The sequence below is a fragment of the Cervus canadensis genome, chromosome 4 (genome assembly GCF_019320065.1).
Source record: "Cervus canadensis isolate Bull #8, Minnesota chromosome 4, ASM1932006v1, whole genome shotgun sequence".
NCBI classification, from domain to species: domain Eukaryota; kingdom Metazoa; phylum Chordata; class Mammalia; order Artiodactyla; family Cervidae; genus Cervus; species Cervus canadensis.
The window spans coordinates 28,303,142-28,328,841 of record NC_057389.1 but is presented as its reverse complement, the minus strand read 5'-3'; the positions used below and the strand labels follow the sequence as shown (position 1 = coordinate 28,328,841).

Below are 25,700 nucleotides of genomic sequence, written 5' to 3'. Positions count from 1 at the left end.
TTTCTCACTTTAAATCACAGGTCTGTGGAAGAATCAGCTAAAACTTCAGTCAAACATACTTAACACAAAAGTCATCCTTTCACAGTTATTCAGTGAACAACAACCAATGTGCAAGGTATTTACAAAGAGGAGATGGTTCTACACTGGAATATGTTTCCACAGTGAATGGCAGTCTTTTGCCTCTAAGCTAATTACTATTCTTGTTACATGCGTGCTGAGTTGTGTCCAACTCTTTGTGATCTCATGGATTGTAACCTGCCAGGCTCCTCTGTCCATGGGATTTTCCAGGCAAGAATAGTGGTTGGGTTGCCATTTTCTCCTCCAGGGGATCTTCCCAACCCAGGGATCGAACCCATGTCTCCTGCATTGGCAGGTGTATCCTTTACCACTGAGCCATCTGGGAAGCCCCAAATACTACCCCAGATAATACTTATTTAGAGGAAGCATTAGATGACATTCAGGAAAACAGAACCTGATCTACAGAAAACTGTCACATTTACTGTGGCACTGTTAAAATGAAAATTGGAAACAACCTGAAAAACATTTACCAACAGTGAAGGCAAAATAAAATTTACTACTTAAACACTACAGAATAGTGTGTGATCATTAAAGAGAATAAGATAAATCTATATGGAAAAAGGGCTATGATAGACTGGTTTTTCAAATGAGATTAAGAAAGGCTACAAAATAATACATACATCATAATACATACCTTTTCTGTTTTACCTTTTCTGTTTAAACATATGTGTGAATATGTATGTATGAACTTCATTGTATGTATGTTTAAAAAATGACACCAAACTTACAACTATTGTCTCTGAAAAAGGTAAAGGACTTTCATTTTGAAGTCATATTCATACATATAGTTTAATTTTTTTAGCAAACATAATGATGGATGAGGTTGAGGAATAGTCAGAAAACACCTCTAAATGTCAAAAGTCACTTTAGAAACAATTCTTCTGCTATTTATGAAGAGGCATTTTCTGTTGTACTGAGTTTCATGGGCTTCAGACTTGTTCAAGTGCTTAAGTGGTATCTATGCAAATAACTTCTATTTTTTCTTCTTGTATTATTGCAGCCTCTGTGTGTATTCCCTAGTCCTTAGGCTTTTGCTCTTTAAATCATCCACCTCCCTTCCTTCCATCATCAGTCCAGCTAAACCTTGTAAATTGCAAGGCCAATGCCTACCACCATACCTTACATCCGAGGGCCTTGTCTGTGATTAGGCAGCGTCTCTGTAATATGATCTAGTGCTTTCAGCATTTCTACATAAATGCAGAGCCAAACAATGAATCATGAATGAATGGTATATTGGCAAGAATAAGATATGCCATATGGTTTATAAATGAAAATTATAAATTTCAATGAACATAACTCTCTGATACAGCAATTCTTCTAGGAATTTATTAATATGGTCACATGTGCAAAGTTACATATAAAACAATTTTTAATGAAACATCATTTGTAATTGCAAAAGACTGGAAACAATATAAATGTCCATTAGTAAGGGGACTGGTAAACTATACTATGGCACAGGTCATAGAATGAAAAATGCTACAACCACAAAAAGAGAATATTTATAAAGTTTAGCGAACTGATAGAAAACAACTGAAGTAAAACAAAAATGAAAGCACAGTAAGTGTGTATAATAAAAAATCTGTGATACACACACACGCACATACATACACATATACTTATTATTTCATCATTATTTGCTCTGGCAAGGTATACTAGTCATTTACCTATTACCTCTCAGCCCCACACCCACCCTCCTATATCCTCCATTCTACACTCAGTATTTGGATTCTGAAAATTAGATTTCCTTGGCCCCTAGCCAGCTAGTTTCCCTTAAGTTCTATCAGGAGATACCAACAGATCAAAGGGCAGGAGGAAGAAGAGAAGCTTCCTGCCCCTGGCTCCAAGAGAAGTGGTTGCTTGCTGCAGAAGTGGCAGCAAAGTAGAGGTGGGGCAATTCTGGATGCTGGCAGCACCTTTTGTGGGGGGGGGGGTTCTAGCTTGGTCAGTGTGGGACCACTTTAGATGATCTAGATCTACTCAACAACATCGCAAACAGCACAGCAGTACATCCGAAGCTCATGAGATCAAACTTCACAGAGTATTCCTAAGTACTATCATACTTTTTGAAAGCCAATATTAAAAAAATTTATATCATAAAAGAATAACGCTAGTTCCTATGTTAAGAAAAGAATCTGTACACCCATGTATAGGCTTCCCTGGTGGCTCACAGGGTAAAGAATCTGCCTGTGATGCAGGAGACCTGGGGTCAGTCCCTGGGCTGGGGAGATGTCTGTTCCTAGAAAAACTCCTGAGACGTCTAAGTTAAATATAATCTACTGTTCCTACTAGTTTTCTAAAACCGTCCATGTATAGAAGTATAGGTGCAACTACACACTAAATGTAATAAAAGTGAAAACTTTTACATTCTAATTTTAAAAATTAAAGCAAACAGATGTACAACAGGAAGAACAATCTGACTGCACTCTGAAGGAGATGTAATTCAAAACTGTGCTAATTCAATATGGTACTCATTAACCACATGTGGCTCTTTACACAGGATTAATTGAATGTTCTTCGATTTCTCTAGCCCCTTTTTAAGGGTTCCGTTGCCACATGTGACTAGTGGAGAACTTACTGAACAGCAGAGATTAGAGATCATTTCCATAATCACGGAAGCTCTGCTTTAGAAGGAATGGAGAAGTCTTTGTAAAGAGAAAAATTTTTTTTCTTGGGAAATTGGGAAAACTCCTTGACGGATCCTTCCTATGTTTGGCCCAGAAAGGCAAAGACACTTAGAAATGGTTTGAAAGTAAAGAACAGATAGCTAATATTCTACATAATAAAATACCAAGGATTTAGGAGGTTGCTAATAGTCTCCAGGAAGGAGTAGTCTGGGGGTCTGGGAGTATTCAGAAAAGGAGCCACTGGGAAAGTTGGGAGGACTCAATGAGACAGAAGGCAGAAGGAGTCTTCAGGACAACAGCTGGTGAGAAATTCCCTATGGCAAGAAGACCAAAGAACTTAGGGATAGTTGTGTCTAATATCCGAGTCAATGTTGTTGCTTGTACCATACTTAATCAACGCTTAATAGTCTTCAGTTTTTCCCTAACTTTCAGTAAGAATCCTTCATACCCAAAAGCAATGCGTTAGTGGAGCATTAGGCTATGAAGGCTTGTAAGCTCCAGGGATATTAAAGAGGACCTGAAACAATCTGTCATATTAGGGTTTAAGTTGGAGTCATTTTGGTAGAAAAGGTAACCCTAGGAAATAGGAGGGTTGTAGGCTATCCAGGTGACAGACACTTGGAGCTATATGGAACATATAGTAGTGATTTCCTTACATGTTTCTTGAACTTTAACTTGGAGGCAACACAGTATAATGGGTCAGAGCAATGGCTGTGGGGCCACACTGCTGGATATGAATTGTGTTCTAAATAGTATTTACTTATTCCATTTTCTCAATTATGAAAACAAGATAATCATAGTAGTACTTTAAAGTTGTGCTGAGGTTTAAATGAGTTAGTACATATGAAATGACTTGAAAGACCTGGCATGTGGTAAGTGCTCAAAAGTGTTATTTTGGAAATTCTTGACCATTCTTTTCTATCTTGTGTAGTTTATTTCAGGAACAAACAGGAATTATCTTATCTAAAATGAAACAATATAATCCAGCAAAAAGATAGTTTTTAATGAGCCCAAAGTAACATTTAGGATTTAGACATGGTTTGGAATCTATGATGAATCAGAGATAACAGTGAGCTTGTCAACACAACCTGGCTAAACAAATGTTTTAATTTCCAATACTATCTCTTTTAACTAGGAAAAAAATTGCTGGACTAATGAGTGTCCTACTATTTTGACTGATAATCAAAGCTACCAAAAGCAATCCAATTTCCGACAGGCTAAGCTAAGGGCACTATCAGAAAGGCTAAGCCCAAGTGAGAACTTAGATGCTGAGATTCACATCTTACTTGCTCAGATGATGCCTGGAGTTCCAACTGGACCTTCTCACAACTTAGTCCAGAAGGCAAATCCACACAAAATGAAAGAGGTGGCCCAGCACAGAAAATCCTGGCTGACAAGGACTCACAAATGTCACAGTCATCCATATCCTCACTCATCCTGAGGGAGAAAGCCCAAACTGGAAGAAGCATTCTACTTCACCTTGAACCACAGTGAGGACATTGAATACTTGAGTAATTGGTGCCACTTCAGTCATTTCCTGTTTATCACAAATATCCAATTCAAATAAGTAAGTCTCATTTTTTTTTAAGTTCCCTGTTTAACAGTACAAATTAGGTAAAAATCTGGTATAGCGAAAGAATTTAGGTAAGATGGTCCTTTACTACACAGTTGACTCAAGAAGTCATTCTACAACGTGCTGAACGTGCTAAGTCGCTTCAGTCATGTCCGACTCTGTGCGACCCCATGGACTGTAGCCTGCCAGGCTCCTCTGTCCATGAGATTCTCCAGGCAAGAATACTGGAGTGGGTTTCCATGCCCTTCTCCAGAGGATCTTTCCCACCCAGGAATCGAACCCGCGTCTCTTACATCTCCTGCATTGGCAGCTGGGTTCTTCACTAGCACCACCTGGGAAGTCCCATCCTACAGCAAGCAGTCTTAAAATTTCCAGACGATCCAAGTGAAAGAAAAGAGAGAGAAAGCAATGCTAAATAGGGAACAAAGCTGTAAAAGATTACACTGTCCATGGTTTAAGAGGATGGGTACTGCCATTCACACAGACATTATAGTACAAACCCAACGATGCTATTCTTTTTCTTAGAAGAATAAAAGTTCCCTTTTGCCGAGAAGATAAGTCCAAGCTTCTTGGCAGAATATGCAAAGGCTTTCATGTTAAGAATGCACTATCAGCAGGGAGAGGTGGAGCCCTGAGAAAGCTTTCCTAGAAAAAGCTACCTCTGAGCTAGTCAAGGAAAGAAGGGGAGGAGATTTTAGGCAGTGAATAGCACTGAGTAAAGCCCAGATGAGAGACGCCTTCTGGTATGTATAGACAAACACAAGCAGCTGGTATGATGGAAACTTGAAGCATGAAGGAGGATAATATAGCAAGCTATTGAAATTTTACCAACTGAAATTATAGTCAACGGTCCCTATCTGCAGGTTCCACATCCACAGATTCAAAAAACCATGGGTAGAAAACACTTGGAAAAAATGTTCCAGAAAGTTTCAAAAAGTCAAACCTGAAATTGCTCACAATGGGCAACTATTTACATATCATTTACATTGTATTTACAACCATTTACACAGCATTTGCACTGTATTAGGTATTATAAATAACCTACAGATGATTTAAAATACACATGAAAATGAGTGTAGGTTATATGCAAACACTGTGCTGTTTTACATAAGGGACTTGATCATCTGTGGATTTTGGCATCCACGGGGGAGGGGGGCAGGGTCCCAGAACCGATCCCCAGTGGATATGGAGGGATGACTATATCCAGAACTCTAGGGTGTACTCAGCATTGGCCTATTACAAATCTACTTCCAAACTTTCATTTTAAAATCAAGATAATTTTAATTATACAAATATATATGTGTGTTTTATAGATATGTTTGTGTATATTTGTTTTAAAAACTCTACAAATATTTTTTATTGCAGGATAAAAATTCCTTTTTGATTACTTTAACAACCCCACTCCCACAAACAACTACTCTGGAATGTATATTCTTTCAGAACTTTTACTTCACTTCACGTTCATAAATATGTACCCACAAAAATATATACTATTGCTTTATGTTCAATGGTTTTCATGTAACTATCCTGGGAATCACATACACTCATCTCCAAAGTCCAGTAATACTGTATATCTTCCTGGTGACAGGAGTTTATTTTCAGCTTAAGTGATTCCTCTTGTGAAATTGAACCAGATTGATAATGGAGAAATCCTCAGTTTTGTATTCCAAATGCAACCGGAGAAAATAAAATCATGGTAAATACTTGTTTAAAAATGTGCAAATCTCTTCTGAAATTATAATTTTATTTTTACCAAATAGCACTAGTGAAAGTTGTATTTCCATTTTCCATTGAGTTCAGAAGCATATCAGTACAGCATATTGTTATCTGCTCAATCTACATAACTTATTTGAATCCAAATATCTGAACGTCCTTAAATAAGTTAGCAACATTTTTTTTGTTTGATTAAATGATTATTAATGTTGGCAAGAAAAAACAGATTCAGAAAGTTGAGCCAATTCAAAACAATTCTTTACCTAGGAAAAGTGATCAGTAACTCCTTTCATCAAGTTTTCAACTGAACTGAAACAAAAGTTTAAAATCTCCATAACTGACTTTCAGTTCAGTTCAGTTCAGTCGCTCAGTCGTGTCCGACTCTTTGGGACCCCATGAATCGCAGCACGCCAGGCCTCCCTGTCCATCACTGACTCCCGGAGTTTACTCAAACTCATGCCCATCGAGTCGGTGATGCCATCCAGCCATCTCATCCTCTGTCATCCCCTTCTCCTCCTGCCCCCAATCCCTCCCAGCATCAGGGTCTTTTCCAATGAGTCAGCTCTTCGCATGAGATGGCCAAAGTATTGGAGTTTCAGCTTCAGCATCAGCCCATCCGATGAACACCCAAGGACTGAAGTCCTTTAGGATGGTCTGGTTGGATCTCCTTGCAGAGGTTTCTTTTAAATATAAGTTGGCAGTGATTAAGAATATAATTATTAAAAGTATCCTGTTTGCAATCTCAGCTGCTTCCTTTGTAACATCAAACAGTGAATATGACTCAGGTTATAGACCAAAGTCTTCTAATTTATGATTTAATCAAGACAGTTAAACTTCTGTCTTGATTTATAAATACTTTGAAATCACATTTTTATTACACTGCATATATTCCTTCTATGGTAAAACAATTGACTTAAGTTCTGAGCATACCTCTCAATTTTCTTACTTGCAAATAGGTCGTAATGGTTCACATATACTAATTAATTAGTCTAACTAGATTGGGGGGATACGTGTGTTTACCTGTGTGCTTGGTGGGGGATAGTGAATCTCAAGAAGGTTGTACCTCAGGCAGGGACTTTGGTCAAGGGGTTGCCTGTCAAGTCCCTGATCTTGTAGAGGCAAACTAATGAGATCACTAGAGACCACATAATTTGATCAGCACTGTCCCACAGAAATATAAACACAGGCTACAAATGAGAGCCACAGATATAATTTTAAATTTTCTAGGAACTACTTTTATAAAGAAAAATAACGCTAGTAATTTTATCTAATACATCCAAAATATTATCCTTTCAATGTGATCAAATTTTTTAAATTATTGATATTTTGTATTCTTCTGTTCACATCAAGTCTTCAAAATCCAGTGTGTAACTTCATACTTACAGCACTTCTCAATTGGATCAGTCATATTTCAAGTGCTCAAAAAGCCATATTTGGCCAGTGGCTACCATACTGGACAGCACAGATACCGAGGGGAAACCAGGGGCTTTGGAATTAACATGCACCTAAGGTTTGAATTCTAGTTCAATAACTAATAAATAACTAGTTCAATAACTAGTAAGTTCAATAACTTACTAAGCTGTGTGACCACAAACTAGTTATATAAACTCCCTGAGTCCTATAGTTCTTATCAGTAAATCAGAAATAATACCAGATACCTTGCAAATTTCTTAGAACTGTAGATAATATGCTCACACACAATATAACTCAGTAAAGTCCTCCTCTTCCTCATTATTATATTAATTGAAGAAGAAAAGGTAACACTGTATGAAAGCTCAAATTTAAGGTTTAAAAATTGTGAAGGAGAAAAACAGAAACAAGAACTTGAAGCAAGATTATCAAAATCTTTTCTACCTTAAGTTCGGTCATCAACCCACTATTATCTATACAAAATAAAAACAAAAACCATATTTTCCAAAACTGTGAATAATACCAAAATAAAATATTTTTAAAACTAGAGATATGATGGTGTTTGCCTTTTTTTCTTAAAGCAAATTTGCTTTCTTGATTATTGTTGCTGAGGTTAATATTAGTTTCTATTCCTCAGGGGGGGAAAATGTCTAGAAAGTTGAGTAGGAAGTTATTTGCACAGAAATGGCATTTTGGGATACTGCAAATGCTTCCAATAATCTACGAAGACTACATTATGCATTTGGATAACTGAACATTCACTATTTTCAAATAACTGTTACATTATATTTTTCATTCACTTATATAGGACATCAAAATACAACACAGAAAATATATATAACATACCTCTGATAAAAATGTTTGGGCCGATTTCTGAGCTCCTACATGGAGCAGATACTCATATACGTAGAGAGCTAACCTGGGAAAAGAATAAAATATTTATTGAGAAGAGGTATATTTAAATTCATTCTTTAAACAATGCATACACCTTTTCATTACGAAAGTATTTTTCACACTAACAGTGACAGAAAATCAACTCTTCCAACATCTTTTCAATGGGAGTTTATACATGTATGTTCAGAAAGAACTTTAATTAAAATAGGACACAAAAGAATAAGACACACTGTATCTTTTGGCAAGAAACACCTAAATAAGGATTTTTTTGTCTTGTATCATCTAATTTACCATATTCTAAGTTCTCTTTTGTACCTAATATGAATTATTAATTTAAAACCAAACATTAATAATTCCCATAACCTATGTTAAGGTATAATTATTAGTATAATAAATAATTGGACTTTTACAACAACACTATATCCTTCCATCTTTTTAGTGAATGTTATTATAAACTCCAGCTGTTTACACACCCATATGCCAAAATGGACATTGAACATCCATTGTAATATTTGTTCAGCACTTTCTCCTTATTCTTTGGATGTTACTGTTAAACCAACAATATTTTAGTTTATAAGAAACTCAAATTAACTGCAAATCACAGCGTTAAGTAAATTTTAAAGATACTAGATTATATTAGGCATTTGGGAACTTACGATTTAAAGGTTAACACAAAAGTACATATAAATTCATCACTCAGATATAGAATATTAAGTATGCACTATCCACTTATAGTACTCTCACTAACTAGTGGATTCAGAATTTTAAGCTAGACCATGTGGCTCAATTTTAGTTAAGCTGTTAACAAAATATTATTCATAAACCCAAATTAGTCTGAGGCAGTACTTTTAATGATATCTTGGACCAATGCCCAGATAGCTCACAACACTTCGGTTTCTGCTACACTGTATTTACCAATATTGAGCCAGGTTTACAGTAAACAAAACAATGCAACAATAACCACAATTCTGTACAGCTACGCCATTAATCTTGCCAAGTGAATTTATGATTGTTAAAGACTGATGGCATTTGCAAAAATGAGTATTTTCTTCATGTTTATGAAAACATAACATGTACTTGTTATGAAAAGGGAAAGCCTGTATATAATCATTGCTCTGTCCATTTAATTATTTCTCCATTCCAAAACTGTCAAACACTTGAGAGTCATTCTGTAGTTACTAAGCACCATGAATAGATACATGTTAAAGTTACTCATAGATGAAAAGTATGTTGTTGACAGTGAGTATAGGAACATAATTTAGAAACATCTATATGGCTCAGAGGTTAAAGCGTCTGCCTCCAATGCGGGAGACCCGGGTTCGATCCCTGGGTTGGGAAGATGCCCTGGAGAAGGAAATGGTAACCCACTCCAGTATTCTTGCCTGGAGAATCCCATGGACGGAGAAGCCTGGTAGGCTACAGTTTACGGGGTCACAAAGAGTCAGACACGACTGAGCGACTTCACTTTCACATTCTCTTCAAGCTGAATGCCATTTCCTAGGTCGGTGCTTCTCAACTCGTCTTCTGCCCTAACACCACTAAGGCACGGTCACATCCCCGTGTGATGCTCCGTGGGGAAGGTTCATACCAACGTACAGCATACGGGGTATGGGAACTGAAATGTTCCTGTAGTTTCAAACAAACAAACCCTACTGGTGATTCTTATCACACATTCTTCACACACACACTCCGCATACCCTGCCCTCTGCTAACTGCTTCCAACCCTATCACATGATGCCCTGACCATGATGGCAGGTTTCATCTGGAGAGAGAAAATATCTGTGAATTTCTCCTGGAGAAACCAAAGCCTCAAAATTGCCTGCCAGTGGCATCATGGCCCTCCTGCTATTGCCCTAGAGCCTCATGTTATTCCTGTGGGTTGTAAAATTTTGGGCCTAGAGCCAAACCAGCAGTGAAGGCTAGAAAAGAAAGCCAGGTCCAAGTCAAGGGCCCAAAGGTAAGGATGTGTCAGCAAGCTTGGAGAAGCTGAAGGCTGAGGGGCACTGAGAAGCAGGTCCTTGGCGGCGGGGCCAGGGGTGGGGATGAGCTAGGGAGGACCGACCGCAGACAGTCAAGGCCAGGGCTCGACTTAGCCGTGTCCCTGCAATGCAAACCATTCCTTAAAGTTGAGCAAGCCACTTCCTTGGAATCTCTTCTTTGTAATATTAAAGAAGATAATATATTTCTTATATGTTTCCTCCAATTAATTAGGTAACAAAAAGTGTATCTCTTTGTAAGTAGAATTTAAAGCAACAATCCCCCCTCTTTCAATGAGTCCAGGACAGTGATTTCTAAAAGATGTATTGGTGAGGGCAGAGAATCAATGAGATGAAGGGGTTTCAAACTATAGAACTAAAGATTCTGAAGCATCTTCCTAGGCGTGTGCCTGTCCTCCTATCCTTCAAATCTAAGCTGTAGCAGCACATCATATTTTTACCAACAGGGTGATAAAACAGGACAGGACTGAGAAAATCTACCTACAATGCTGCCTAATGTATCCTAACGTTCTATTACCTCCCTGGAACAAAATGAATGCTTCCCAGGCAGTCAGGACCTGTGCTCTGGAAAGACTGGCAGGGAAGCATCACACAGGTGAACAATTAATCAACTCGACTGCCATGTGACCATGAAACACATCACTAGCAAACCTCCGAATTTTAACTACCATCTCTGCGTATGCTTGCTAAGTCGCTTCCGTAATGGTGTCCAACTCTGCAACCCCATGGACTACAGCCCGCCAGGCTCCTCCGTCCATGGGGACTGTCCAGGCAGGAATCCTGGAGTGGGTTGCCATGCCCTCCTCCAGGGGATCTTCCCGACCCAGGGATCAAACCCGCATGTCTCACACCTCCTGCACCGGCAGGTGGGTTCTTTACCACTAGCGCCACCTGGGAAGCCCGCCTCTGTGCATAGGATTCTCCAAACCCATCTCTTTAGTCCTATCCTCTCTACCAAGCTACAAACCAGCTTCTCCAAATCAGTTTGAAATTTCTAGCAAGACAGTTCTCTCTTAACTTGACCATGTCCAGCGTTAAATTCACCTTCTCCATCTGTTTACAGTACCCGTGCTCACTTTCAAGGAAACATAATTTCTGAGTCTCAGTTTCCTCATTTGCAAAATGGGAAGGATACTTTCCTTGCAGTGCTGTTGAAAGGATTGGAGAGCACAGCAAACAGTAACAATGACTGCAACAGTCTCAGCTAATTCTGTCACATATTACATTGCCAAGCTAAGTATGTCACAGCTGATTCTGTCACATATTATATTACCAAGTCACCAATGCCACAGTCTCTCCCACATTTGCCATTCCTTTCCATCCTCCCTTGCTCCTAAAAGACCACTAAGAGCCACAGTGACAGAAGTATTTATTTTACCTTCAGGTACAGATACTGTGGATTCCCATTAGCTCCCTACAGAGGCATCGGGGTCACCAGAAATAAGAACCTTCAGAAGGTTCTGAGGGAAAAGCCCTGTAATAAATTAATTTTGTATGAAGACAAATGTTTCCAGGGGAGTAGGCAGTGACACCTGTCCATCCGTGCAGGTAAATCACAGCTTGGTCCCTTAACCAGTAACATGAGATCACCAAACACTTTATTCAGATTCAGTTTCCACTGAACAGTGAAAATCTAAAGGTAAATACTGAATGTACAAATATTTTAAATGTGTACACTGTCATATTAACATGATCCTTTTCCTTTTTAGGATCTTTAAGAAATTTATCTGCTTTTGAAAAAGCACAGAGTGACTATTTAATCTAGTGGCTCATGAAATAAAAAAGTGAAAGTTGTTAGTCACTCGGTCATGTCTGACCCTTTGTGACCCCATGGACTGTAGCCCTTCAGGCTCCTCTGTCCATGGAATTCTCTAGGCAAGAATACTGGAGTGGGTTGTCATTCCCTACTCCAGGGGATCTTCCCAACCCAGGGATCGAACCCAAGTCTCCCACTTTGCAGCCAGATTCTTTACTGTCAGAGCCACCAGGAAAGCCCCAGTGGCTTACAATGTAATCCAATTACATAGAAAAAAAAAAAAATTAGTAATCATGCAGCTAGAGTTTGGATCCAGAAAGCAGCCACACTTTTCTTTTTAAACACTGATTAACAACAAAGTATATCAAAAGTTCACGGATCATATACCTTTATCTTCATTTCGTTCTAAATTTCAAATAGATATCAATGACTGAGTTAACAAAATCATTTGACCAGCAACTCTAGAGAGAGACCCAGATCTGAAATAGCTTTACTCCCTGGTTACTGCAGGCACCACACTCTAAAATTAAGAGCAAAGACAGAGGTTACAAACGGAGGAACACTGAAAACAGCTAAAGCCTGAGCCCACTTGGCACTGCCCTCAAAACACCACTTACGTATCAGCCACAAATGTGATGCACACTCAGTTCACCGTCTGTAAGTTACACATACACACTCGTGGTGCCACAGGAGGCGGAACAGAAAAGGCACTGACGAAACTTCACAATTCAAATCCTATCAATCCCCAGTTCTGATGGAGTGAAATCTATTTCAACTAGGCTTCATGGATTCAAAATCTCTTGGGGTGGACCAGTCTACAGTTTAATTTTTTAAACTGTTTACAAAAGGAAAGGGGGTAATTCCAATCATATTTTATTTGGTATGTAATTCTAACCAACGTAGATTTTTTTATGAGTCACAAAATATATAATTAGAAGGGAATTAAAGATACATAAAAATGAAAAGAAAATACAGAAAGATGTTAAAACTCTGATGATCCCTCAAAAAGAACCAAATAAAACTAAAAAGCAATAATGGACTGAGAAAAGTGGATATATGACCCATGGGATAACAAAAAGCTAATGTGCTTAATACATTCTGTTCATATACTATGATCTGCCAGAACATGAAAATCTTAATTTTTAAATAATGAGCAAGGATGGACGTTAAAGGCCAAGTAAGAAAGAAGAATGGCTACCTATGGCCAGTAAATAATCCTAAGGAAAAATATTCAACCTTCCAACCACAAACCATATTTTAAAATTTCCCCAATGAATGTAGCAAAGACTCTACAAACATTAAAGCATTCAGTGCCTAAAGGGTAAGATATGGAAGTGTAAGTGTACAGGTGAAAGACACAGAATGTAGAACAGCTCATATAGTACACTCCCATGTACACGACACGTACACGTGTGTATTCCGCCAGAGACAGTTCACACACGCACAGGCACAGGAGCACCAGTGTCACTCCCCAAGCTCCCCCTCTGCTGGAAACATGTGTATCCAACAATATCTTTTATTGTAGGATTTTTTATCCCTAAGGAGTGGGAGCCTAGGTAAGAGGCAGACTTTTTTTTTTAACTGCATAAACATCCTTCTGTTTGATTATTTACCCAGTACTTCTTTCTATTACCTATTTTAAAAGAAATAAAGGAGCAAATGGGAAAAAATTAAAATAATAAACCTTTTGCAACCTCTGACCTAGTCATTTTTATTCTAAAAAACTGTTTTAAAGAATTAATCAGAAATCCAAACAATTTATAATAAAGTTTATGGCAAAAGTGTAGCAGTGAAACACTGGTAACCTAAATATCTGATGAGAGAAATAATTAGATTGTGATATATGCAGGTAATGGGAAAATACATTTTTGAAGATGTTTAATGAAATGAAGAAATGTTCATAACTGATTGTTAAAAGTGTGAGAATGTATACATATAAATATACCATACTATGTTTAGAAAAAGAGTAGAAGGAAATTTGACTTATAGCTGCTGGTAAAAACATCAATAACTGTAAGAAGAAACAGATGATGAGCCACTAACATGGATGCGGCAGAAACAATAAATAAAGCATAAAACCAGTATGGTCTAATTAGACTGGGAGCACATGCCCCCGTGCCTCCTTCAGAAGGCCTGAGGACAGCTCCTGTAATAGCACTGTCACTGTTATATATATGTCATTACTAGTCATAATGCTAGCTTTGGGTCTCCAGTAAAAGATCATACTTTGTGCCATTCAGGCTACATAAAGACCCAAGAAATGTGGTTAGGTAAAAATATTAAACCGCTGATGTTTTCTGCAAACCTTTTTTCCCCAGTTTGTTGTCTGATTTAATTTTGGTCAGGTTTTCTGGGGCTTCCCTGGTAGCTCAGTTGCTAAAGAATCCACCTGCAATGCAGGCAACCCTGGTTCCATTCCTGGGTCGGGAAGATCCGCTGGAGAAGGGATGGGCTACCCACTCCACTATTCTTGGGCTCCCTTGTGGCTCAGCTGGGAGAGAAGCCACCTGCAATGCAGGAGACCTGGTTCGATCCCTGGGTTGGGAAGATCCAGTATTCTGGCCTAGAGAATTCATACAGTCCCTGTGGTCGCAAAGAATCGCAAAATACAACTGAGCGACTTTCACTTTCTGGGGGGGGGGTGGGGAGCAGAGAAGGGGTGACACATTTAAATACTTTTGATTAAACTTTACATGTAGAAATAACTATTAATAATATGAAAATAAAAATTCTAAACTTCATAGAAAATGGGCAGAAGCAATAACAAACATCACAACTAATTTTAAAACATGGAAAACATTAAACCTTACCGGGAATCAAACAAATACATATTAAAGCAACAATGGGATTTAAATTCTCACTTAAATAATATGTAAAAAAATGGATATTCAAATACTACTGATGGTAATAAACTGGCAGTTTTCAAAACCAGTTTGGCAGTAAGTATAAATCAACAACTTGCTAAAAAAGTTAACACACTTTGATCCAATAATATAATACCATTACTTGAGAGTCTAGCCCAAAGAAATTTTCCTAAATGTAGAAAAGCTTAATACACAAAATTTTTAACCAAAGGACATGTATAACAATAAAAACTAAAAAAAATAAATAGGAAAGTGGCTGGATCTGTAGTAAAATATTTTGTATTAGTTAATTTCATGTTTGAAAATATAATTCAAATTTATATATATTCATTGAAAAAGCATCAAAGAGACTTCTCTCTGCTTAATTCTTGAACTTTAAAATGTGAAATAAATGTCATAACCATACCCTCAAATAAAATTATTTCAAATTTACCTTGTGAAAATTGCCAAATCTAACAAAGAAACAAAGGTTTCCCACTCATGTGAATAAACTCTATTACATGGTTGCCACCATGTATCATCTAAAAGAGCTAAGACAATGAAGCATTTAACTAATAGCACATCTACAACAGATACTGTCATTTAAGAGTTTAATTACAGCAAATTCTCAACTACACTTATAATAAGGACTTTACAGTCTGGAAAAGGGGTAAAGAATTCACTCTACAATCCATCTATCTAATTTGAGATTAAATCTCTTGCTCTGAAGGAAACAGTAGGAAATAAGGAACTTTGACTAATGCATAAAAAGGGTATTTAAGACTATTGTTAATCTACAAAAAAGGTTTTCCAAGCTAAATATAAATAAAAGGTGAATAATGCCTCTGCTACTGCTGCTAAGTCACTTCAGTCGTGTCCGACTCTGTGCGACCCCGTCCCTGGGATTCTCCAGGCAAGAGCACTGGAGTGGGTTGCCATTTCCTTCTCCAATGCAGAAAAGTGAAAAGTGAAAGTGAACTCGCTCAGTCATGTCTGACTCTTAGCGACCCCATGGACTGCAGCCTACCAGGCTCCTCTGTCCATGGGATTTTCCAGGCAAGAGTACTGGAGTGGGGTGCCATTGCCTTCTCCGATAGTGCCTCTAGTACAGAGCTAATTTTTCACTCACTCTCTACATGCACATATATGTATGTATGTCAATGTCTATGTATGATAGATCCCTATAGAAAACATCATTATTTCACAAAAGTCAGTCAATAAAAATGGCCTAATGTGTTTGAGCTGAATTTACAGAATAGTTAAGATAGATATGACTGCTTTATTCATAGATTTTTTTAATCTGGTGAGTAGGATTCATCACAAGTTTTCTTTACGTTATACATGCTAGTTATAATGATTTAATGTTTATAAAATGTTTTGGGAACGTGTGCCACTCTTGGATAATATTTAATCATGCCCCCATAATATTCCTGTGAGGCAGACAGAGTCATGAATTATGTATAAACATCATTAGGTAAGAGCTCATACAATGAAAAGTCCAAAGACCAATAAACATGTATGTTTATCAGCCTGGCCACAATATCCTATATTTACTTTTCACAGGCAGGTCTACTATCTGCTACCTGTCTTTTGCATGTGATTCTTTTAATATTCCAAAAAGACGTAACGTTGGAGGTGAAAAGCAAGATAAAGTGTGTGTGTGTGTATGTGTACTCAGTCATGTCCAACTGTTTGCAACCTCATGGACTGTAGTCCACCAGGCTCTTCTGTCCATGGAATTTTCCAGGCAAGAAGTCTGGAGTGAGTTGTCATTTCTTTCCCCAGGTGATCTTTCCAACCCAGGGATCGAAACCGTGTCTCCTGCATCTCCTGCACTGGCAGGCAGAGTCTCCATCACTTGTGCCACCTGGGAAGCCCTCAAGAGAAAGTAGCCATTTGATATGAGAAAACAGATATCCACCCCAAATTTCAGTGATGAAAACTGATTTTGTTAGCATTTCACCATCTTATGTTTAGCAAAGAGAAAAAAGATACAAGGAAACAGAAAAGCTGTCAAAGTAACGAATCCCTATTTGTACTCTTAAAACTCTTCTGGTTAATTCACCTATATGTGCAAAGGTAGAGGAAGACATGGTAATAGAATAGCTTCAAAAAAACAGCTGTTCCTAATTTCTGTTGAAATTATACTACTATAACACATTTTGTTTCGTTTATCTCTGTGTCTCCAGCACATAAAGAAGTAAGTGCCCAATAAATAATTTTTAATGAAGGAATGACTCTCTTAGACCAGGCATAAGGCATTAACAGAAACTTCTGGTTTCCTCTAATCAAAGCAATAAAAGGGGAAGCATAAGGAATCCCCTTAGCTATTTCAGCATTAGCATCCTCTTACCATCCTTAAGATTCAGCCTCTCAATAAAATACTATAGTTTAACAATATGAATGTTACCCAAACAATTTCTTCACACTGATTCCTAATCCCTATATTCAAAGGATAATTTTTTTAAAAAGAAACAAATTAATCCATCAAGTTGTGGGTGGTAGATATTTTTTGCTTTGTTATTTTTAATGAGACAAATCCTCAAAAGACAACCACCCCCCTATTTCTTTAAAGGAAATAAATGAAGGTTAGAAGATAAACAATGACATGACTGTAGAGGGTTAGAAGAGGGCTATTTTATACAGAATGGTCTAGCTGTTACATTTAGCACTGGTGAGCAGTATGTGTTGTAAACTGGACATCCAAAATCCACTTCCCATCTTTTGTCATTAACCATGTCAAATCCCCATGTCATTAACCAGAGAAGCCTCAGACAGAGAATTTAGAACACAATTAAGTTCTCCTGTGCATGCATGCTAGGTCGCTTTAGTCATGTCTGACTCTTTGTGATCCCATTGACTGTAGCCCACCAGGTTTCTCTGTCCATGAGATTCTCTGGACAAGAATACTGGCGTAGACGGCCATGCCCTCCTCCAGTGAATCTTCCCAACCCGAGGATCAAACCCACATCTCTTATGTCTCTTGCATTGGCAGTTGGGTTCTTTACCACTAGCACCACCTGGGAAGCCCAAGTTCTCCTAACGGACTATAAAAAGTCATGTTGGATCTAGATTCCTAACCACTGCTATATTTAAAATGAATAACCAACAAGGACTCACTGTATAGCGCAGGGAACTTTGCTCAATATTATATAACAATTGGGAAAAGAATTTGAAAAATAATAGACGATGTATACATGTAACTGAACTACTTTTTATATACCTGATCTAAAATGTTTGTTAGTTTCAACTATACTCCAATGTAAGTTTTTTTAAAAAAGTCATGGTGAATCTAGAAAATACAATTCTCTTATTCCTGATGCACTGTATAATTCCAGTGTTGACTAATGACACATATCAGTATCCAAATGTGTCTCCTAAGTGATAAAATGCCAAGAGTTAGCTGGATCACAGCTAGCTAACAAGTAGCAAGGAGCATTTGGCAGCCTTCGAGAGACTGCTCATGGGATTTTAAGTAGTTTAGCAATGAAACTAGATCAGCCTGATCAAGTTTTCAACAGAGCTTACAACCTGGTGCTAAAGAGGTGTGAAAAATTAGAAATCTGTTTCTAACATTGTCTTTGTAAAGTTCTTCATCGTTAACAATGAAGTGAAAAAACAGGTTTAGCATGTCAAACCAGCGTCTATGCAACCACACAAAATATTAATATCCAGCCTTTGTTTTAAATACACTTAAAAAGTCTATTTTTTTATATTCTCAATAGCAGTTTGACAGAAACAGATACCTCATATACATAAAGATATTGAAGATACTAAACCGAGAATTAAATGTTCTGAGGCAGAGATAATTGCATCAGTTAATACTGACAGGAACGGAATGAAAGATTTAAAAATTATTAAATGGAGAGCTGGGCATAAAAAATAATTACTTTGCTGATGTTTCATTGATGTCATAAATGATAGACAAGTAATGTTTGGGAGTATGGATTTGGAATTAAGCGATTTGGTGTGCTTAGAAATAAAAACACTTGCCTTGTGCAGACAGGCAAGTTCATGAATTAAAATCAAAGGGGAAAATAAAAAGGCTAAGTAAGACATAAAAATAAGAAACTTAAAACTAATCAAGAGTTTGTGGAAATACAGTTATTTGTAAAATTTAGTAAAATTTTCCATCCAATCTTAGAGCTCAGACAGATACATTGGAATTATAGTACTGACTTGACTTGATATAGTACTCCATTTCAATCCAGCTTGAAGATTATACGTTATACTCAGACTCCCACATGGTTACAGAATCTTGCATTACATAGCCTGATATACAAAGTTCTATCTGGTTGTGTTATTCTTATAGAGAGTAGATTTTCTTTTATATCCACCCAGAATACTAGCAGCTACTTAATACTTGTTGTCTAACCTTGGAAGTCTCCCCATACTCAATTTCAATGTATTAACATCAAAATTAATATCAGACACGACTTCCACTTATGACATGGAGGAATAAATGGGACAGAATTTGCCCCCTTGCTTCATGCTTAGTCGCTCAGTCCTGTCCGACTCTGCGACCCCAGGGAGTGCAGCCCGCCAGGCTCTTCTGTCCATGGAATTCTCCATGCAAGAATTATGGAGTGGGTGGATATGCCCTCCTCCAGGGAATCTTCCCGACACTCCGATAGAACTGAGGTCTCCTGCTCTGCAGGCAGATTCTTTACCGTCTGAGTCACCAGGGACACCCTCTTGCTTCAGACACCGAGGAGACTGGATATGTGAAACAAACGGTTTTAGGTACAGGCTGTAACACTTGAGAAAAGATAAACATACAAGACTGAGTCCCATCACAACCCTAGCTTTCTGACTCAAGACAGAACACAGTGCAGGGAGGGACAAATACAAATACAGGACAGTGGTGCCAAGTTGAAGAGATCATGGGATCAAACTGGGGCCGGGGCTGGGGGCTGCGGCAGCTGGAGTACGTGGGCCGAGGATTGAACAGGAGCGGCTTACGCAGCAAAACCACTCCAGCAATCTGCACAGGGGTCCCCCTGCCCCGGAGAAGGCGAGACGCCACCAGGCCTGGCGAAGAGCTGCTGCTCACAGAGGGCTGAGAAACCACAGGGGAAACGCCAAGAACTCCTCCCAATGAACTCTAACCCGTGGGCCACACTGCAGAGACAGGACTAGACTAGAGGAACCGCAGACCTACCCTAACTATGCCGACACCCCAGATAAGCTTTTATGTAGCCAGATTAATTTGGCTAGAGAATAGCTTTAAGTAAAGATAAATATTTTTTAAAGTAATACCAGGTATCAAGACAGAGATATTAAAATAATCTCCAGGCTGGTGAATGACAAGGGACAGTGAGGGCAGGGGGTATATTGGAAATCTGTGTACTTTCTGCTGAATGTTGCTATGAACCTAGGACCGCTCTTCTAAAAAAGTATTTCTTAAAGCAGTAACAATGGGCCATGGGGTATCTTACTTCCTTCTCTCTATTGATCTGTACTTCCCAAATTTTCTATAATCAAGAAAAAATGATTTTAAAACAGTCATGAGCTCATGTTTCCTTCCCCAAGCTTATTTTAAATTATTATCTATGTGTAACATTTTCCTCAAGTACAAATGAACAATAATAGTTTATTCTAATCATGAGTTAATAGCCAAGAAAATACCTTCTTTCTAAATAAATTACATATCCCAAGAAATTAAGATGAGTGGAAAACATTTAAAAGCACACTAATGTTATTCCTCTTACTACTAAGCACTTTAAATAACCTACTCAGAATTTCTTTTCTTTTTTTTTTTTTTTAAACTTATGGAACGCTTCACGAATTTGCGTGTCATCCTTGCGCAGGGGCCATGCTAATCTTCTCTGTATCGTTCCAATTTTAGTATATGTGCTGCCGAAGCGAGCACTTACTACTCAGAATTTCTTACAGGCTTTACCATTTTTTTTTATCTCATGCAAAAGTTTATTGTAAAACTAAGTTGTTGTTGTCCAGTCACTAAGTTGTGTCCGACTCTTTGTGACCCCATGGACGGTGGCACGCCAGGCTTCCCTGTCCTTCACTATCTCCTGGAGTTTGCTCAAACTCATGTCCATTGAGTTGGTGATGCCATCCAACCACGTCATCCTCTGCCGCCTCCTTCCCTTCCTGACCTCAATCTTTCCCAGCATCAGGGTCTTATCCAAAGAGCTGGCTCTTCGAATCAGGTGGCCAAAGTATTGGAGCTTATTGGAAAATCAGTTGCATCATTTAAATCTCTCTCTCTCTCCTGCTTATTTACAAAACAGAAACAGACTCACAGACTTTAAAAACAAACTTCTGGTCACCAAAAGGGAAACATGGCAGGTAGGGATCAATTAGAAGTTTGGTACTAAAATATACACACTGCTATATGTAAAAGTAATCAACAAGGACCTATTGTATAACACAGGAAACTCTAGTTGATATTATGTAATAATTTATGTGGGAAAAGCATTTGAAAAAGAATGGATATGTGTATATGTACCATATAACTGAATCACTTTACCATTCACTTGAAACTAACACAACCTTGTAAATCAACTGCAATCCAATATAAAATAAAAATTAAATTTAAAAAATCTCTCCTTATTTCTGTTTTTCAGAGAGTGCACATAGCAGAAGCTATATGTATAGGCAGCACTTTCTTATCATTAAAGATCATTTCCCTGGTGTCCCACAGGTCACATGCCACATGGTTGCAACCCACATCACCGAACCAGGTCTAAGATCTGCAGTTCAGGATCCACCTTCTTTTCTGAAGCTGTTCAAACTTGGGATCACAGATGTGAACACTTCATTCTGATTGGGTAGTAACTTGGATCCATCACAGGTTTATGGAACTGTAAATCCTTCAATATCTTTCTATTCCCTGCTTCATGCAAATAGTCTCCTCACGAAAAGACGGAGGCTCCCTGATGTGGACTGAAGTCACTACAGCTTACTTCTTCTCTACCCTCATGTTTCCATGTGATGAGGGCATCCAAGGGAACTTTCACTTTCACTTCAAGGAGTCCATGAATAGAAATGAGGAGAACTTAATGTGACACTCTTATTTTTTAAAAGTCTTCCTGTTAATTTCCTTTTCTAATCTTTGCACATACTATTTTGGCATTTAGATCTATTCTGCTTTTCTTTAGCACTCACTTTACATTCCCTATAATTTCTTGCACCTTTTTATATGTTTCACCTTGTCCTAATTTTCTTAACCCCAGTCAAATCCATACAGTCATCAAGCTATAACATATTTGGTGATGTCTTTAGTTGGACCTATCTTGTTATTGCCATATTTCAAGTATCTGCATTAATATGCACCATTCATTGAGGCTAGTGTTTATAATTCATTTTCCACTTTCCCTAGAGGAATTCTGGAAGAATTTTTCTCTTAACAAATTCCAGCAATGTTTCTGATCTATACTTTTTAGGGCACATGCAGAACTGGAAAGAAATGCTTCAGAAGAATACACCCATAGCCACAGGACCCAGAACACCACAGAAGAAAGGCGCAGGTAATTCAAAGGAAAAACCCAACTCAGGAAAGATACAGGATAATTTTTTCTCTCTGATTTTCAGAAGTTATAAATGTATGGTAATTGATTTTTAATCATTAGTTGGAGCTATTTTTTTTAAAGTTCCATATAAAATAATTAGGACCACAGGGTTTTTCCCTACAACTTAATTCATTTCCTAGCATTAGTCTGAAATATTTAGACATTTACAGCATTTAATCTTTCATGCCAGTTATTTATCTCTTTATTAGACAACTCTTAAGCAAACATCTATCTTGTGTAAAGTACTGAGAACCAAGGAAATAATAATTTAGGACCCGCCACAGCAGAATTTGTAGTAATATGGTCAAAGAATGAATCTTTACACTAAGAAAAATTTTTACAAATTAGTAGCATAAAGATAATTCTAAATATCTAATATTAGAAACAAAAACTATTTTGAAACATGAGAAATTTTATAAACTCATCACCATCAACAGTTAGTAAGCTCCTACCATTATTCTAGCTCTTAAACCAAAGGTGGGGAAAAAAAGAGAACAGAAGAAGATATAAGTTTTGTCTTCAAGGAATTTTCAGACTTGTTAATGGGAAGAAACATATAATTAAAAATAAGATCAGTAAACACAAAGTGGCATATGACTGGCACACAGGCAACAAAACATCAAGAATTCAGAATAGGAAGAGACCATTGTAAGAGACTCTTGACAAAAGGTCTTTACCTAACAGAGGAAATGGTTCTTAAGCTAGGTATTAAGGGAAATGGGATAAGCAGGAAGAAAAGAGGATGTCTGACGAAAGGATAATAGCCTGAAAGAATTACCTAAATTATATACAACACTGTGGCCAAAATAAAATTCTCTATGTACCTTAAAGCAATAAAAATAGTTTCACAAAATATCATTGAGACAGATTTCTCCTATCACTATGCAATATATTTTACTTCATTATATAAAACATGATGGAGTAATAATAGGAACTTATATTTATAGTATTTTACAGCTTATGAAATGTGTTCACATATGAAAGCAAATATTTAATTATTTATTAACAGTTTTTTTATTAGAATTCCTCCAGTTATCTTTTTCAACTTTTTAAAAAATAACCTTTTTATGTACATTAGTAATTCAGAAAAACATTAATCTAAAAGGGATTCCCTATGGCATTTCCTATGGATGGATGTGCTGCAGTCCATGGGGTGACAAAGAGTTGAACACAGCTGAGAGACTGAACTGAACTGATTAATTTCCTAATTAAAATTTAGGTTTTAATTTTAGAATATAAAAGCTTATTTTTTACCCCAAAATGTAGGTAGAAACCCACATTTTTAAATATTAGAAAGAGATACATATCAAAGATAAATATTTTTTCCTATATATCTATACATTTAGATAAAGATATTCTGATTCTCCAGTTACATTTGTATCTAAAATAAATGTTTAAAGTGTATCCCTACATAAGAAGCTAAAATAACCAATAGATAAAAGAGAAAGACAGGGGGAGATAATAGGATTAAATACAGGAACCTCTACTAAATTAATCTCCAGATATTCAATTTCCAGTCAATTGCACAAAGAAGCATTTAGCATCCATGGGTGCCTAAATCAATGAAAGGAGTAAGCTAAGAGGCTGTGACTTCCTAAGTAAATATACAAATAATCAAACTAACTCCCTGATCTTAGATAAACAATCACAGCATAGTCATCAAATTTGAAAATAAAACTGAGATAACTAACATATTTAGATTCCTACATTAGTATCTGAAAAGAACAGGTACTCTGAAACACTGCACTAAATCTGATAAGATTAAGTTAACAAAAATAAATGTACAACTCTGCACTTGAATCAAAAATCTTGTATTGACAAAAATCTTGTAGAACTGACAAATATAACAATAGCCCAAATTAAAAGACAGGTTTTAGTTGACTGCAAGTTTAATATGAATTAATAGTGCACTTGCCTACCCTGCCAAAAGAGCTAATTTTATCTTAAATGCATTAATACAGTATAGAACTAGAAAAGGAAAGATAATAAGTCCTAGAAAGACAAGGGGGAAAAAAAAGACAAGTTGTGAGTAATGAAGTATCAGTGATGCATAACCTGAAGAAAGGGAAAGCTCAAACCCTTAATAGGTTGTCAGCTATTAGAGGGATTGGTCTCATTTCACATGGCTAAAGAGGGTGGAAATAAAACCAATGGGCTAAAGTGATAAGAAGGCAAATTGCAACTCGATATCCCAAAGACCTTTTCTGTAACCATTAGAGTTATCCAAAAATCTTATAGGCTGGGAAAAGAATCATTTTGGGCTGGAAAACATGAGAGTCCAATCTCTGAAAAAGTAAAGGCACAGTATGGGTTGAAGCCGGGGATACTGCACGGGCTTTATTCATTAAAAAGAAGTTTGGATCAGTCGAACTTTAAAATACCACTCAATACAAGACTGCTTAATCCTAGTATCACTAAAATACGGCCCAGAGCAACTGAGGGGCATCCAGATCAACAGAATTATATGGTAAAAGGGTTGAGATTAGGATATATGACTCAAAGCTTAGTCTGCTATATTTAGAAAAATACTGCAAAACAGCCTAAGTCAATACCTTTCATGAAGAAATTATACTCCCCAGGAAATAATCACTCTGTGACCAAGTGAAAGATAGAAATGTGGCAAGTTTACCTGTCCAAGTCAACCTAAGCAGCTGCTTGTACAACCACCACTCCGACAGGCTGCTCCTCTGCTCAAACATGAAGCAAATTAACTGTTTCTCCACAGCCTAAGTCTGTGTGGCTCCTGCAGATCATGTGGCTCTATGTCCCAAGAGTTCTAAACCAAAAATGGAAGATAAAAGCATGCTATCTATCTATACTTATGGGGAAAACCTAGCCATACGAGTTAAAGATTAGTCAACTGACTTCATGTAAGTTGGTTTGATGGGTAAAATCAGAGCCTGCAGAGTTCCAATCAATAAGTGCGAAGAGGCATAGCACAATAAAACTCTTATCTAAAAGAATATGTGATTTCTAAACATATTTACTCTTGCCAAATTCTCCCAGATGTTAGTAGAGAATTGCTACATTCTACATTAGTTTAATCCTTTTAACCTAATCTACCTTGTAATTAGAAACCATACATTTTATTCCAAAACAGTTGAAGAGGATAAATTACACTAATGTTGACAATTACAAAGCCAGTTAAATAGAAAATATTTTATAACAGGTTCATGGTACTAAACCAGATTACTATGTCATTTCAGTATTTCCTTGGCATACCAAAATATAATTTATAGAATGGAAGCAAAATATTTTAGCAAAGGTCTGCCTTCCGTAA

General features: G+C 37.3%; 1 protein-coding gene and 1 non-coding gene across 5 annotated transcripts in view; both read right to left on the bottom strand.

Moving 5' to 3' along the window:
* Nucleotides 1-25,700, bottom strand: part of SSBP2 (single stranded DNA binding protein 2) — a 297,991-nt gene that overhangs the window by 204,056 nt on the left and 68,235 nt on the right. For all 4 annotated transcript variants that reach the window (XM_043464737.1, XM_043464734.1, XM_043464738.1 and 1 more), the window contains exon 2: nucleotides 8,245-8,317. In XM_043464737.1, coding sequence (XP_043320672.1) covers nucleotides 8,245-8,317 — 73 coding nt within the window. The remainder of the gene's footprint in view (nucleotides 1-8,244; nucleotides 8,318-25,700) is intronic.
* Nucleotides 20,654-20,760, bottom strand: LOC122441053. The gene has a single exon (XR_006269198.1). It is a non-coding gene; the product is annotated as a U6 spliceosomal RNA (small nuclear RNA).